At 41.2% G+C, this 18,080-nt stretch overlaps 1 protein-coding gene across 1 annotated transcript in view; it reads right to left on the minus strand.

Annotated features, from left to right (window-relative positions):
• The window catches only part of mettl15 (methyltransferase 15, mitochondrial 12S rRNA N4-cytidine), a 61,837-nt gene extending 44,044 nt beyond the window's left edge, over positions 1-17,793 (minus strand). The window contains exons 1-2 of the mRNA XM_084154538.1: positions 17,631-17,793; positions 17,123-17,371 (exon numbers count right to left, since the gene is read on the minus strand). Coding sequence (XP_084010664.1) covers positions 17,123-17,368 — 246 coding nt within the window. The 5' untranslated portion in view covers positions 17,369-17,371; positions 17,631-17,793. The remainder of the gene's footprint in view (positions 1-17,122; positions 17,372-17,630) is intronic.
• Positions 17,794-18,080: the final 287 nt, after the last annotated feature.

Genomic DNA, 18,080 nt, shown 5'->3' on the forward strand with positions numbered 1-18,080 from the left:
AACGGATGATCTCCACGTGTGGTTCCCACCGTGAAGCATGGAGGAGGTGGTGTGATGGTGATTTGCTGGTGACACTGTCTGTGGTTTATTTAGAATTCAAGGCACACTTAACCAGCATGGCTACCACAGCATTCTGCAGCGATACGCCATCCCATCTGGTTTGCGCTTAGTGGGACTATCATTTGTTTTTCAACAGGACAATGACCCAACACACCTCCAGGCTGTGTAAATGCTATTTGACCAAGAAGGAGAGTGATGGAGTGCTGCATCAGATGACCTGGCCTCCACAATCACCCGACCTCAACTCAATTGAGATGGTTTGGAATGAGTTGGACTACAGAGTGAAAGAAAAGCAGCCAACAAGTGCTCAGCATATGTGGGAACTCCTTCAAGACTGTTGGAAAAGCATTCCAGGTGAAGCTGGTTGAGAGAATGCCAAGAGTGTGCAAACCTGTCATCAAAGCAAAGGGTTGCTACTTTGAAGAATCTAAAACATAAAATATATTTTGATTAACACTTGTTTGGTTACTACATGATTCCATTTGAGCTATTTCATTTTGATGTCTTCACTATTATTCTACAACGTAGAAAATAGTTTTAAAAAATAATAATCCCTTGAATGAGTAGCTGTGTCCAAACTTTTGACTGGTACTGTATATATATATATATATTTTTTATTATTATTTGATTTTCTTCCACAGCTGACTAGTTGCAGGTGTAATTCAGCACCACAAGGAGTAATGCATCCTACCCCACCTGAACCCTGGGCCACTAAGCAGCCTGAGCAGGAACAAGGCCAACACCGCAGTATAATCCTACTATCAATGGGCTCAATGTAGAACATTTAAAGCACTGGAAAACCATTATTTAACTTTACCCAATCATGTGCATAGTGAATGCATATGATTGTATGAGTTTGTAGATAAATCCAACATATGTTATTGTTGCCGTTAGTATCGATACTGTATCGTATCGTTATGGATATTGAATTTGTATCAGAAACGTGTTTGTATTGCAGATAAAATATTGTCATCATATTGGTGCATTAAAGCCCAATGTGGATTGACCAAATCCCTGCTATAGTCTTTTCAGGGATTTTATTGAATGTGAAACATGTTATCGTATTTGATCTGAAGGTGTATTGAAATGTTTATAAAAATTCACCTACATCAGTACTTTTTAACATTGCTAAGTGAAATGTATTTTCTCTCAGAAAATGGTCTCCCTGTTCATTATGAAAGTTACAATTTTTTTAATATATCACTAACAGTGGAGTGATTCCTTATTTTTCCCTGACCATATTTTTAGCTATGTTCTACATAAATAAATTAGCCATGTATTTAATTAATCAATTAGTTAATTCCCATTAGATAGTGAGCTGTGTGGGAGCTGACGGCTGCTGCACAAGTTCAGGAAAATTCTGATAAATAGGCAAAAGTGATGTACGTTTATCAAACACTCAACCATCATTCAAGTACTATCCATTAACTCAATACAGTCATGTAGAGCAGTGTTTCCCAACTCCAGTCCTCCAGTACCCCTAACAGCACACATTTTTATTGTAGTACTGGATAAGCACACCTGATACAACTTGTCAACTAATCATCAAGCCCCAGATGAGTTGAATAAGGTGCGTTTGTCCATGGCTAAAACGAAAATGTGTACTTTTGGGGGTACTTGAGGACCGGAGTTGGCAAACACTGATTTAGATGACATGGGCTGTGTTTATACAGGTAGCTCAATTGTGATATTTTGTTTCACTAAATTGGTCTTTTGACCAATCAGATCAACTCTGAAAAAGATCTGATGTGAAAAGATCTTATGTGATTGGTCAAAGGAACAAAATACATTGTTGAATTGGGCTACCTGTGTAAATGAGACAAAGTCAGTCTGGTATAAAGTAGGTTTGTCATCACATCACATGACTACATTATGGCAACAATCAGTTAAACTTGGTTTTATGGCAAATTCATGTAATGTTTTACATCAGTGATGAGTTTAAAATGTTGACTTTACTGATATTTGCTAATAATATAATTGCTGTTGTACATCAATAACCAATGATGATTACAGTGCCACTATGTTTGACATGTTCTGTATGATATGAAAATGACAGCAGTGTTAGGGAGGGTCACAAAATGAAACAAGACAAAATGACAGGCTTCTCAACTCGCCCCCTCTGAACTTGCCTCAGACAAGAGAGCTAGTTTTATTTCCAGCGGTGTATTACAAAGAACTACAATTGTTTCATATGCCTACCCAAACCTCTGTGACCTGTGTATGCACTATACACAGGCCCCATTACTTATGAATGCATTTATTCGGTCAATGCATTGTTAGCTGCCCCCCACGACTGTCAAAATAAACACAAACAGCTAGAGGAATCCATGATGGCATGAGCATACCTGCAACAAGAAATAAATAAATAGGGGTACATACTTTGAGGACTTGTCAATCAGGTGAGGGGCTAACAACTCCACTTCAATTAAATCTGAGGCTGTTTCCCATTACTTAGGCGAGGGCAGGAAAGCTCGGAGTCAGGGAGGCTGACTCATTCCCCAGCAAAAACGTTTTAAACCTCCCTCCCCACTTTTTAAACCTCCCTCCCCCGTTCCATTCAGAAAGACAAATATAATCTGCAACAGATCCGTCAAAGATAAGGTCATTTCCTTATCTAACACACTTAGCCTAGTTCTAACAATTAGATGCTCCCCAGCACCTTGATTAGCTAAATCAGGCGTGTTGTAGTAGGGATGGAGCAAAACCATGCAGCTGTCCAGGAAGAAGGTTGGCCACCCCTGCTTTACCCTTTCTATGTTCACAGGTCTAAACGGACTGGATAGGTGCAAGCAGTATGTGACCAACTCTAGGAAAATGGGGTGTATGACTCAAAGGCTGCGTTTACACAGGCAGCCCAATTCTGATCTTATTCCCAATTATTGGCAAAAGTTCTGATTGGTCAAAACACCAATTAGTGGCAAAAGCTCAGAATTAGGCTGACCATGTAAACGCAAGGGATACCCCTCTGGTTAAAAAAAACGTACAGTAATCAGGGGCGTAAAACAGACACCCTAACTGTTTTAAGAATTTGGTATACAAAATAAAAAAAGCAGCAAACCAATATTTGTCATTGAAGAAACATGAGGGTGAATTATCATTTCCTGCTCTAACAGCAGACACCCAACCACAATGTTATGTTTACAAGTACACCACGTGAACTGTCATGCCTATAGTTGTGCTAACAATTTCATGTGAGGTGTGTGTGCTTATAATAATATAATAATAATAATATGCCATTTAGCAGACGCTTTTATCCAAAGCGACTTACAGTCATGCGTGCATACATTTTTGTGTATGGGTGGTCCCGGGGATCGAACCCACTACCTTGGCGTTACAAGCGCCGTGCTCTACCAGCTGAGCTACAGAGGACCACCCCAGTGTTTCTCCTAGGATTTATTTCTGCAGCAGTGGCATGAACGACTGAAGGTCACTTCTGGGGCCTTTTTTTTTTTTTAAAGGACATTCTACTCCAAAATGCATGAAAATTCAATGATGTTCTCTTCCTTTGAAACTTATCTGAAAATCGAGGACAGTTTAATTTTATCTCTTGATCTCAATGACATCACCAGGCAATTCTATATTAGCTAGGGGTGCATCTTTCCCTTTCAAGACGATACAAGAACTATATGTTATTGTTTGAAACGATTCGGTGCGATTCGGTTTGACTAGAGAACAAATCAATGTGATACGATGCACTAACATTTGTTGCATAAACACATACATTGTCTATTATAAATTCAAATCTGCTGCTGAAGCTCACGAGCTGGGCGTGCGTGTGTGTGAGTGCGCGTGTGAATTATGCATGTCTATGGTGAATGTACTATGTAGGCACCTGAGCTGAGCCATAAGGGAGACTAGGCATCTCCCACCCCACTATCAGATTAGGGGGTGTAATGTAGCCTGTTTTTTTTTTGTCCGCCCACTTTGGTTCTGAAATCACGATCACACACTAATTAACCTGTCATTTTTGCAGTTTAAGTGTTTGAGCTAGTAATGTATCAATATTTATAGTTTAGAAATGAGCTATGACATAGCCAATGAATATATAGCACAACTTTGGATTTCACCCCCATCTCAAAAAAGTTTGGACGTTTTTACGGAGTGATCTTCTCTTCTCCTCTCACGTTGGCCATGCAGTGTGCCTCGCAAAAGTGATTGCTGTCCTCGTTATGAAATTATCAACTTTACCGTGTATATAAAACAATTAATATACAGTCGTGGTCAAAAGGTTTGAGAATGACACAAGTATTGGTCTTCACAAAGTTCGCTGCTTCAGTGTTATGAGATATTTCTGTCAGATGTTACTATGGTATACTGAAGTATAATTACAAGCATTCCATACGTGTCAAAGGCTTTTATTGACAATTACATTAAGTTTACAGTGGGGGAAAAAAGTATTTAGTCAGCCACCAATTGTGCAAGTTCTCCCACTTAAAAAGATGAGAGAGGCCTATAATTTTCATCATAGGTACACGTCAACTATGACAGACAAAATGAGAAAAAAAATCCAGAAAATCACATTGTAGGATTTTTAATGAATTTATTTGCAAATTATGGTGGAAAATAAGTATTTGGTCATCTACAAACAAGCAATATTTCTGGCTCTCACAGACCTGTAACTTATTCTTTAAGAGGCTCCTCTGTCCTCCACTCGTTACCTGTATTAATGGCACCTGTTTGAACTTGTTATCAGTATAAAAGACACCTGTCCACAACCTCAAACAGTCACACTCCAAACTCCACTATGGCCAAGACCAAAGAGCTGTCAAAGGACACCAGAAACAAAATTGTAGACCTGCACCAGGCTGGGAAGACTGAATCTGCAATAGGTAAGCAGCTTGGTTTGAAGAAATCAACTGTGGGAGCAATTATTAGGAAATGGAAGACATACAAGACCACTAATAATCTCCCTCGATCTGGGGCTCCACGCAAGATCTCACCCCGTGGGGTCAAAATGATCACAAGAACGGTGAGCAAAAATCCCAGAACCACACGGGGGGACCTAGTGAATGACCTGCAGAGAGCTGGGACCAAAGTAACAAAGCCTACCATCAGTAACACACTACGCCGCCAGGGACTCAAATCCTGCAGTGCCAGGCGTGTCCCCCTGCTTAAGCCAGTACATGTCCAGGCCCGTCTGAAGTTTGCTAGAGTACATTTGGATGATCCAGAAGAGGATTGGGAGAATGTCATATGGTCAGATGAAACCAAAATAGAACTTTTTGGTAAAAACTCAACTCGTCGTGTTTGGAGGACAAAGAATGCTGAGTTGCATCCAAAGAACACCATACCTACTGTGAAGCATGGGGGTGGAAACATCATGCTTTGGGGCTGTTTTTCTGCAAAGGGACCAGGACGACTGATCCGTGTAAAGGAAAGAATGAATGGGGCCATGTATCGTGAGATTTTGAGTGAAAACCTCCTTCCATCAGCAAGGGCATTGAAGATGAAACGTGGCTGGGTCTTTCAGCATGACAATGATCCCAAACACACCGCCCGGGCAACGAAGGAGTGGCTTCGTAAGAAGCATTTAAAGGTCCTGGAGTGGCCTAGCCAGTCTCCAGATCTCAACCCCATTGAAAATCTTTGGAGGGAGTTGAAAGTCCGTGTTGCCCAGCGACAGCCCCAAAACGTCACTGCTCTAGAGGAGATCTGCATGGAGGAATGGGCCAAAATACCAGCAACAGTGTGTGAAAACCTTTTGAAGACTTACAGAAAACGTTTGACCTGTGTCATTGCCAACAAAGGGTATATAACAAAGTATTGAGAAACTTTTGTTATTGACCAAATACTTATTTTCCACCATAATTTGCAAATAAATTCATTAAAGATCCTACAATGTGATTTTCTGGATTTTTTTTCTCATTTTGTCTGTCATAGTTGACGTGTACCTATGATGAAAATTACAGGCCTCTCTCATCTTTTTAAGTGGGAGAACTTGCACAATTGGTGGCTGACTAAATACTTTTTTCCCCCACTGTATGCAAAGAGTCAATAATTGCAGTGTTGACCCTTCTTTTTCAAGACCTCTGCAATACGCCCTGGCATGCTGTCAATTAACTTCTGGGCCACATCCTGACTGATGGCAGCCCATTCTTGCATAATCAATGCTTGGAGTTTGTGGGTTTTTGTTTGTCCACCCGCCTCTTGAGGATCGACCACAAGTTCTCAATGGGATTAAGGTCTGGGGAGTTTCCTGGCCATGGACCCAACATTTCAATATTTTGTTCCCCGAGCCACTTAGTTATCACTTTTGCCTTATGGCAAGGTGCTCCATCATGCTGGAAAAGGCATTGGTCGTCACCAAACTGTTCTTGGATGGTTGGGAGAAGTTGCTCTCGGAGGATGTGTTGGTACCATTCTTTATTCATGGCTGTGTTCTTGGCTGAGACGCAACCCCACACATGAATGGTCTCAGGATGCTTTACTGTTGGCATGACACAGGACTGATGGTAGCGCTTACCTTGTCTTCTCCGGACAAGGTGTTTTACGGATGCCCCAAACAATCGGAAAGGGGATTCATCAGAGAAAATGACTTTACCCCAGTCCTCAGCAGTCCAATCCCTGTACCTTTTGCAGAATATCAGTCTGTCCCTGATGTTTTTCCTGGAGAGAAGTGGCTTCTATACTGCCCTTCTTGACACCAGGCCATCCTCCAAAAGTATTTGTCGCACTGTGCGTGCAGATGCACTCACACCTGCCTGCTACCATTCCTGAGCAAGCTCTGCACTGGTGGTGCCCCGATCCCGCAGCTGAATCAACTTTAGGAGACAGTCCTGGCGCTTTCTGGACTTTCTTGGGTGCCCTGACGCCTTCTTCACAACAATTGAACCTCTCTCCTTGAAGTTCTTGATGATCCGATAAATGGTTGATTTAGGTGCAATCTTACAAGAAGCAATATCCTTGCCTGTGAAGCCCTTTTTGTGCAAAGCAATGATGACGGCACATGTTTCCTTGCAGGTAACCATGGTTAACAGAGGAAGAACAATGATTTCAAGCACCACCCTCCATTTAAAGCTTCCAGTCTGTTATTCTAACTCAATCAGCATAACCGAGTGATCTCCAGCCTGGTCCTCGTTAACACTCTCACCTGTGTTAACGAGAGAATCACTGACATGATGGCAGCTGGTCATCATGAGGTAGACGGCCTGTTCTTGCACATCTGCCTGGCACCTTCAGCATCCTTTTGTGGCAGGGCTGAAATGCAGTGGAAATGTTTTTGAGGGATAAAGTTCATTTTCATGGCAAAGAGGGACTTTGCAATTAATTGCAATTCATCTGATCACTCTTCATGACATTCTGGAGTATATGCTAATTGCCATCATCAAAACTGAGGCAGCAGACTTTGTGAAAATTAGTATTTGTGTCATTCTCAAAACTGTTGACCACGACTGTATACACTGATTGTTTAAAGCAAAACCTGAACAATCAAAATAAAACCTATTATAAGCCCCGTTCAGCAGGTATAGTCTCCGGTAGATTACTTTTATTCAGGTAAAACACTATTTTCAACAGCTAATAGATAACAAACTAGCAAATTACATAGATTGTCAACTAATAAAGCCAAATATCATGCAAGCCATTTTAGCATTTGAATGCTGAAGGTGCCACGCAGATGTGCAAGAACAGGCCGTCTACCTCGCGTCGGTCAGCGAGCGAAGCTGGGCACAGTGCGCAGTTTGACTCAGCTACTGGGGTTGTTTGGCATGCAAAAAGACTTGTAGATCAATGACTGTCAACACAGTTACATGCAGTTCGACACTGAAGTAGAGGACGCATCAGTTGTCACAAAAGATTAGAGGTATTTTCGAAATGTAGAAAGGAAGCATTTTTGTGAACCGGTAATTCGTAACGTTTAAATAGATTTTCTGACTGATGCATGCTACATTTGGATCGGTTTGGGGTCCACAGACCGATGCATTTATATCTTAAACATTTGAATTGGAGACCGATGCGTATCGGTAAAATCGTTATATCCCTAATATTAACCCCCAAAATAATTTATCTTAGCTAACAATTATTACATACATATTTTCATATGGTTGGCTCATAGAGATAGTTAGAGGATGCAACATTGTATATGTCCCATTATGGCGTCTGTGAGAGCATGGGCAGATGAATTGAGGCTATCTCCAATTTGAAGTAGCACATTTTCTTCTTCTACTACTTCTATGGAGTTGGTAAACAAACTGAAAGGGTGCATACTGCCACCTGCAGTGTGGTGTTTGAACAGGTATGAAGCCAAGGTTGGCGATTTACTGCCACCAGCAGTTATGAAATGTTTGCTCACGAGTATAAATGATTGGCTGATCCCTCCTGATGACCTGGATGGAATTATGTGATCGTTCCTTAACCCATAGGAAGTCCCAACAAGTTGACTACTTAAAAATGGTGAAAGTCCTCAATGGCACTGCCCAATCTAAAACAGGCTTTTGGGCACTAGAGTCCTCTATCCATCTCTATGGGTTGGCTACACTTCCAGGATTACAAGCTAGCTAGTAACCTACCTTGGAGGTTTATCTGACAATCTGATGAGAATATGAGGAAGATATGTAATTTGCTGTAACTTGTCACTCTGATCTTAAAAGCACGTCTCGGCAGAAATGTTAAATTATTATTATTTATTTATTTATTTTTATGTGCAGTGCGCCGCTGCTAAATAAATATAGGGGAAACACTGAACCCCATACACCCCCTCACCCCAAAGAAAAACCTAATCTCCTGACAATAAAGGACATTTTAGTGGACATAATGATAACATTCAATCCACAAACATAGCGGGAGATGTACTTTTTCAGAAAAAGTTTTCATTATGGAGATCTACTGTAATACATTTAAGAGAAATCCTCACTCAAATAATGCAGTTTTTGAGCCCTCATACAAACCCCAATCAAGGACATGTTGCAGGGATGAGTCATCATCTCAATCCAGCTGTCCACGGGGCATACATCTGATTAGCATACCCACGCTCACACACCAGGCGCAAATGTAAATATTGTAATAAAACCCTCCATAATAACATTGCTCCCGTGTCTTGGAAAGGCTTTGCTTTGTTTATTTTTCCCACTTTCAGCAATATGGTATGACTGTGAGCAAGTACTCAAATAACAGTTATTAAAACCGGATTTCAGGTACAGCTTTCTGAGATCCTTCTACAGGCAGCCTCCCCTCCTCTCTATTCTGTGCCTTATGCTCTCTCTCCTGCCATTTTCATCATTAGTATAAATATCATCCTCATTTTTGACAACAAGAGTAACCATCAAGGCAAATGTTCAACTGTACATTTTGATCTCAATATATTAATAACTGAGGTCAAATTCATGGAACCTGTTGACAAAACAAGCTAATTCTGCACACAGTAATGTTCTCATGTGTAATGTAATCAAATAAAACAAACTGGCAAAAGGATACGTTTGGGTGTGATATGATCAAAATGGCTATATTCACACATTATGGCCTTATGCCACTCATAGTTTGCATGTACAGTACATTGATGAACATGTATTTAAATGAAACTAGAGCCGCAGACTGTGTAAGATGAACGGGTTAAAGTAGCTCAACATGACAGTCTGGTGGAGCACCCACAAGGGGGTTGTCTGCTCAGCAATGCTGAACCACCTGGTGCTCTATAGACTCAGGCAGCCCATTTGGCTAATGAAGTCCCAGACTCTCTTTCACACCACGCCCCCATCACCACTATGAAATGGTCTACTCATGAAAGTAATGAGCCAGGGAGGGAGAGAGACTCTGCTGGCCACTGATAACCTCAGACTAAACTTGCAACCTTACGAGACAAGGGCTTAATATCTGGCCGTCAATCAGCCCCGGCGTCCCTAGCTGGAGTGTTTAATTACAAGGATAAATTATTCACCAGCCTCCTCTTTCACTACTCTGTGAGCCGAAAAACAATGGAGGAGTGAAAAAAAAAACTGTGGCCATGGCCCACAGGGGGGCCCAATTTTACCCCCTGCTCTTGTACATACACCGAGTGTACAAAACATTATGAACACCTTCTCTTTCCATGACATTGACTAACTGACCAGGGGAATCCAGGTGAAAGCTATTGATCTCACTTGTTAAATCCACTTCAATCAGTGTAGATGAAGGGGAGGAGACAGGTTAAAGAAGGATTTTTAAACCTTGAGACAATTGAGACATGGATTGTGTATGTGTGCCATTCAGAGGGTGAATGAGCAAGACAAAATATTTAAGTGCCTTTGAACGGGGTATGGTAGTAGGTGCCAGGCGCACCGGTTTGTGTCAAGAACTGCAACACTGCTGGATTTTTCACGCTCAACAGTTTCCCAATTTGTATCAAGAATGGTCCACCACCCAAAGGACATCCTTTGTCTGTGGGAAGCATTGGAGTTAACATGGGCCAGCATCCCTGTGGAACGCTTTGACACCTTGTAGAGTCCATGCCCCGACAAATTTAGGCTGTTCTGAGGGCAAAAGGGGGTGCAACTCAATATTAGGAAGGTGTTCCTAATAATGAGGTCGTTCGACCTCAAAAAGCACAAGAAAGAGGATTGACACCCACCATCTCAGATTGTTCTGAAATTGTTTCTGTTGTTATTAACAGATAAGATTTGTAAGTCGCTCTGGATAAGAGCGTCAGCTAAATTATGTAAATGTAAATGTAAATAAGATATTGTATACTCGTTGATAGGGTGGGATTGGCGTAGGGTGCGGGGGGGTCCGTGGGTGGCTTTTGACAATTTTTTTGGATTCCTCATGTCCTACTCACTGTTAGAAAAAAGTTTGGTCCAAATCAGATGTTAGGTATTTATTGAATAATATATGAATCCTATAAATAAAAAATTGCCAATTTGGGTGCAATCAATTATCTTAATTTATCAGAGATGAAATTATATTGCAACAAAATAATGTTGCAGGAATGCTAATCTTATCTGTTCTAACTACGGAAATTATTTCAGAACAATCCGAGATGGTAGGTTTGCAGACAGTCATTTGCATGGTTTTCAGTTTTTTCACTAGGATTGTTTTCAGCAGCGGTGGCAAAGTTAGTGTGGGTGTGGCGAGAACTTCCTGCAAAGATAACATTTTACAGTTTTAAAGCTAATTTCCTGCAATTTTACACATTTTGCCATGGCTTATGCTGTGTTCTTATGCTATCTGAATGATTCAAACATTATAACAAAATCAATGGGGGCTCCATGCCATGCCATATTTTAATTCTCCCTGACTGTCTAGTATTTATATAGTGATTGATCATGATCTTATAAAAAAAAAAAATATATATATATATATATATATAGCTCCATTATCTTTTCTACATACTTTATATCTGGTTTAGTCGTTTACGTTTACACAGAAAACATTTTACCACCCCCCCAAAAAAAAACAAATCTACAAATTAAAAACCTTAATATATTTGTATCCTTTTTTTTGGAGTGGAGGCAACGATTTAGCAGAGGTGGCCTTGATGTAAATGGTGCTCTTTACGTAAATGCATAGACAAACAGTTGCAGAAGTCACAAAAACAAACAGGAAAAGAGCCATTTAGGTCATCCATTTGTTCACTTTTTATTATCTTTTTTATGAACAGAGTGAACTATAGATTTACATGTATTTTGTACCTATGTAACTATTTCTGCTGAGTAAGTTGAATCTCTGCAGTTCAGCACATACACTTTCCTGTCTCCCTGTTTTTCAAACAGCCGAAAGTATAAGGTGCTTTGATTATATAAAAGTCATTTCATTATTTGGCTAACAAATTTCATTGGAGCTAAATCACTCTTGTAAAAGGACATTGTCCTTGTTAAGTATTTAAAATTAGGTAAGGATAAGGTGTAACACGGGAGGCCATTTTAATTCCACAAGGGGGAGTGTGGTGAGACTGCAGTGGCCACCTTGTTTTTCCCTGCAAAAGCAATAGTGGAGCTTTCCCTGGACACCCAGTTGACGGCTCATTAATCTGCCCTGGCGGAGGTCCCCAATCCTGGCACCAGAGAAAAGGATTCCCCACACCTTGTCCTCACTCTCGCAATTCCACCTGCCTGGGCCAACCACTGACATGAGGAGGGGACGAGGGCCACAACAACGAGACGGGGGATTCCTGGCAGCATAAAAACAAAGAAATAACTTCCTGCCCGTGGAGCCGGTAATGAGGGATGCTGGAGGAGAAAATCTATTGCAGTGGTCGTGGGTGGACCTGACAAAAAGACAAAACACTCAACAATATCGAGTTCCGGGGCTGCGCGACAGGCTTTTAGTCCATACATTTTGAAAAGATGTCTCTTTTCCTAAGAGTGATTGGGGAGGTCGTGAATGGATGAATAACTTGTTCAACTTGCTGAGAAAAGTAAAATCGTATTCTTTCTTTTTAAACATTGTATAAAAGCTATGTTCTACACTTGCAGAGAACACTTGTACAAGACAGTTTTCTTCATTGTTTCATTCAAATAATTAGGTTACAACAAAGGGAGTGTCAGGGATGATGCAGGGGGTTTCATCAACGCTATTAACTTAGCCTGAGTAATAAAGCCTAATTGTATCATCAGCCAGGGTGTACCACAGTGATTTATGATTAATGACTGATGGGCTAGGAACATAGAGATATTCTCTGTATGTTCCTAGCTGACGGGGCAGCCTTGACATTATGTGGTGATGCTGACTGACACTACCTTCTCTAGTGTATTATGATCAGTCGTTAAACTAATGACTTGCAAGTATCAAAAGGAGTGACACAGTAGGGGGATACTGTACTGTGGACTTTTAAAATATGGCCATCCTATTCATCCATTTCAAAATCTTAGTGGCACTTTGTTAGTGTTACCAATCTTCTGACACCTTCTTCCTTTGATTCAATTGGATTTATTTGAGTCATTTTCATAGCAATAAGCAGCCAGAAATCCTGTTCCTGCATGTAAAGAAAATACCCTATCCTCCAGCTCCTCCTGTCTTAAGTAAAGTAATAACCTCCAGGTCAGGAAAAGCCTGATTCTGCCCTGAGAAAGGATATCCTTCTCCAAGCCCCCTACCTCGACCACCGTCTTCCCACATCACGGATTATAATCACGCTTTAGGCCTCACACTGCCCATTATTCAATTAGCCAAATGCTACAATTGCATCAAGATGGTGAAGACAATTAGGTTAAAATGGTTATCCGGCTCGCTAAGCACATCCACGTTCAAGGTGAATAGAAAAATATTCAATTGTACAAACTGTAATCTTTTAAGAGCTAATTTGGTGGTTAATGAGGCCAATCTAGTTTGGGTAATTTATGGTTGATGGGAAGGGCAGGAAGGCCAGCAGGAGAGCAACACTGTGGCTGCTTGAGATAAAGCTAATTTCTGGAGCATAAAAAGGTTTTACAAGGTCCATCTCTACACTTATCAACTATCTCTAGACTGATCAGCACAATTAAGACCTAAGCCCACAACCTTATCGTCAGTTTTGTAAGGAGTACAATCACTTGTTATTTTAAGGGCTGTGCATGTGCAGCACTACTAGCCCTGACAGTGTGAGAAATATCACAGTGTAACTAGTCCACCTGTGTAGATATCTGCGCTGGACTTCATGCGTGGGAAGCAGCGGGGCGCTGAAAGGCTGCATTGCCATTTACCCACTTTGGTGTAATTGCAGCGTTTGCTCTCAGATACCCATCATCTCCCTAAGTGCTCCATTCATACACACTCTGCTTAGCCTGACAAGAGCAACTACGCAGGGTTGATTGCTTTACAATAGCAGTTCAAAATATTAATCTGACTCAGTTCAGTGATTTAAGTGAGTATTTGGCTAACATGGAGGGTGGGTTTCCTCCCCGTCATTGACTTGTCAGTGAAACCCCCACTTAAACAAACAGGGTCTGTGATTACACTACCTAGCTGCTCTACAGGACAGCTGATGGAAACAGAGTGCAGACACCTGATTGCCTGACTGGTTCAGGAACAGAAATGGTGGGGGGATTTCACATGGGGAATCGCTACCATAAAGATTTCTATTGTAAGAGCGCTTAAGTGTTTACATGTCCTGTCATTACTACATGGAAATGGAAACATAAAAACTAAATTGCTGGTAGCTGTTTATTTACATGTATACCTTGACCAAGGCTGCACTTAGAGGCTATTACATATAGCCTAATAGACCACATGAATGAATAAACATTTTATTTATTAAGAGCATGTTTGTGAAACCTTACATTACAGTTTATAAACAGTTGCCATTGTCGTTGCAATGTTTCAGCGAGCAGTCTGAACATGACGCATTTGAAATCTCCATCAAAGAGAAATTACAGTAAGAGCTGGATTCAATCAAACATGCCAAAGTAGGCTTAGTGTTTATGCAGTTTCTGTTTACACAACAAGCCTACTTCCTGCAAACACAAGTGACTCAGTCTGAAAGTTGAAAAGGTAAGATGGATGTGCAGTACCCAAAAAATTCTGCTAGTGTATTTGAGTACGGGTGAGGGGCCTGAGTACGCCACTGTGTATATACTGGAATGCTGGTTTGACAACGTTGCTACGAGTGTAATTACAGCATCATACACAGGTAAGCACAACTGTGACTACTACTGTCACTACTACATCCCCTTTTGGCCTTTTAAATGGATTATTCTTGAAGAATACATCTTATAAATTCCTCAAGAGCTTAGTTCAACTGTCATACCCCATCAGAACCCAAAATATTGCGAGTGGTTACATTTCTCCAGCCCCAACCCTCAACATTTTACCAAAACAGTGGCGGGGTGTTATTTTATTATTGTTTTACCAGCAGATTCCTGCTTTAATGTAAAGTATTACAGCTTTTAATTATTGTGCTACGTTGCCGGTCTTCCAGCTTTTAATATGTTGTATTTCAGCATTTGGGGTTGAAGCAATATACAATATTATGGTATTATATAAAGCAATACCGTAATATACAGTACCAGTCAAAAGTTTGGACACACCTACTCATTCAAGGGTTTTTGTTTATTTTTACTATTTTCTACATTGTAGAATAATAGTGAAGACATAAAAACTATGAAATAACACATACGGAATCATGTAGTAATCAAAAAAGTGTTAAACAAAATATATTTTATATTTGAGGTTCTTCAAAGTAGCCACCCTTTGCCTTGATGACAGCTTTGCACACTCTTGGCATTCTCTCAACCAGCTTCATGATGTAGTCACGTGGAATGCATTACAATTAACAGGTGTGCCTTGTTAAAAGTTAATTTGTAGGGGTCTTAAGGTAGGGTTGGTATACAGAAGATAGCCCTATTTGGTAAAAGACCAAGTCCATATTATGGCAAGAACAGCTCAAATAAGCAAAGAGAAACGACAGTCCATCATTACTTTAAGACATGAAGGTCAGTCAATACGGAACAGTTCAAGAACTTTGAAAGTTTCTTCAAGTGCAGTTGCAAAAACCATCAAGTGCTATGATGAAACTGGCTCTCATGAGGACCGCCACAGGAAAGGAAGAACCAGAGTTACCTCTGCTACAGAGGAAAAGTTCATTAGAGTTACCAGCCTCAGAAATTGCAGCCCAAATAACTGCTTCACAGAGTTCAAATAACAGACACATCTCAACATCAACTGTTCAGAGACTGCGTGAATCAGGCCTTCATGGTCGAATTGCTGCAAAGAAACCACTACTAAAGGACACCAATAATAAGAAGAGACTTGCTTGGGCCAAGAAACACGAGCAATGGACATTAGACCGGTGGAAATCTGTCCTTTGGTCTGAAGACTCCAAATTTGAGATTTTTGGTTCCAACTGCCGTGTATTTGTGAGACGCAGAGTAGGTGAATGGATGATCTCCGCATGTGTGGTTCACACCGTGAAGCATGGAGGAGGAGGTGTGATGGTGCTTTGCTGGTGACACTGTCAGTGATTTATTTAGAATTCAAGGCACACTTCACCAGCATGGCTACCACAGCATTCTGCAGCGATACACCATCCCATCTGGTTTGGGCTTAATGGGACTATCATTTGTTTTTCAACAGGACAATGAACCAACACACCTCCAGGCTGCGTAAGGGCTATTTGACCAAGAAGGAGAGTGATGGAGTGCTGCATCAGATGACCTGGCCTCCACATTCCCCCGACCTCAACAAATTGAGATGGTTTGGGATGAGTTGGACTGCAGAGTGAAGGCAAAGCAGCCAACAAGTGCTCAGCATATGTGGGAACTCCTTCAAGACTGTTGGAAAAGCATTCCAGGTGAAGCTGGTTAAGAGAACCTCAAGAGTGTGCAAAGCTGTCATCAAGGCAAAGGGTGGCTACTTTGAAGAATCTCAAACATAAAATATATGTTGATTTGTTTAACACTTTTTTGGTTACTACATGATTCCATATGTGTTATTTCATAGTTTTGATGTCTTCACTATTATTCTACAATGTCAAAAATAGTAATAATAAAGAAAAACCCTGGAATGAGTAGGTGTGTCCTTTTGACTGGTACTGTATGTGCAATAAGGCTACACCCTAGATAGAGCCTCTCATTGTGCAGTGACTAGAATTACATAAAAAATCCATCTAACACTTGTTTTTAATGGCAAGCTCTTGGCAAGCTTTCTTGGGACAGTTGGTCAATGGGCGGACAGTGAAGGAGTTACAGTAAGAGGCGCTAAAGTTCAGGCAGGAGTGTTGCAGGCAGCACTCTATGTCCTGCCAACAGCCTTACGGTGGCGCAATGCCTGACTAAGTTGTTGACCCATGGCCCCCACCTGCCCTGTCCGTGCAGCATCTCTCGGCCACCCAGGGGGCCCATCAAGTCTCCCTCCGCACTGCCCACCAGAAACAGAAGGCCTTTGACTCATGCCCATCTGTCCTGGTAGTATGTAAGGGAAAGCCAAGGTAGTGGGATCCTGGTGACTTAATGTGCCCTCTCAAGAGAAGTAGCCCATCTTATGAACTGAAAAGTGAAGTTTGGCCACAAACAACCTTTCAAAGAATGCAGATTTCTCTATGACTCATCATAGGGGTAAAAACTGGCAAAATGCACAACAAACTTCCCTGCTGTTCCATTGAATTTTTAACCATCAAGGGCTCACTAAGAAAAGGTGCGTCGACACACACACACAGCGTGTTAAGAGAAGCAAGACTTACCTGGCCAGGTTGAATATCTAAGCAGCGGAGCACTTCTTTAAGCATGACAGGTGTGTGCAGTGTCTGTTCAGCCAAGATGATGGAGTCCTCTTTACGTCTGTCCTGGTGACCAGGCACCAAGGGAGCAAAGCCCGAGTAGGACAACCTACTCCCCTTCCATGGCTGGCTGACTCTACAAGCAGCATCAAGACCCACTCTCCATGATGATCTCAAGGTGAGACAAGCAGACACATGCTGGCATGCCATGGTCTGAAGAGAATTGGAAGGGGACATGATGAGAGTGACATGACAAACACACAGCAGCTTTATAAGATACTGTTCTAGCTAATGCAATAACGGCCACTAATTGTGGATGACAGAAAGAATGGTATTAGATAGCTACAATATGTAGCTAACATAAAAGATAAGCCATTGATCCGTTATTTCTATTTAGTTATCCAGCTACAGTAAATAGTTAGCTACTTAGCCAACTACACAGTGATCCAAATCAAAGTGGGCTACAGGGCACCTTTTTACAGTAGAGTAGAGTACTCCGTAGAAGAAGACCACGTTGAAGAGAGCTCTGCGATGCAGTCTGGCAGATTAGAGCTGGCTATCTAATGTCAAAGTGGAGTAGTGCGAAACAATGTTTTGTTTAGCTAACTTGGCAGCTACTAGCATTAGACCGCTACTAGCTAGCTATTCTCAGGCGCATCTTCATAAAAAACTCTCGGGAAAAGTGTACGGACATGTGCGTTCCGTTCAGCTGTAGTAGCTAGTTAGTAGTTTGTGTTACAACACCTTGAATAGCTTGCAACTGGACGATGCAAATTGTACTTAGGATATTGGTCTTGACGCAATAATGCTAGCTCTGTGCCATAATGGTTTCAATTATATGATACAAACCAAATTTGCTAGCTAATAGCTGGCATACGAACAGAGTTTTTAAACCACTTCTTCCTCATGCACTGTAACACCA

The sequence above is a fragment of the Coregonus lavaretus genome, assembly GCF_964263955.1.
Source record: "Coregonus lavaretus genome assembly, chromosome: 37".
In the NCBI taxonomy this organism is placed as follows: domain Eukaryota; kingdom Metazoa; phylum Chordata; class Actinopteri; order Salmoniformes; family Salmonidae; genus Coregonus; species Coregonus lavaretus.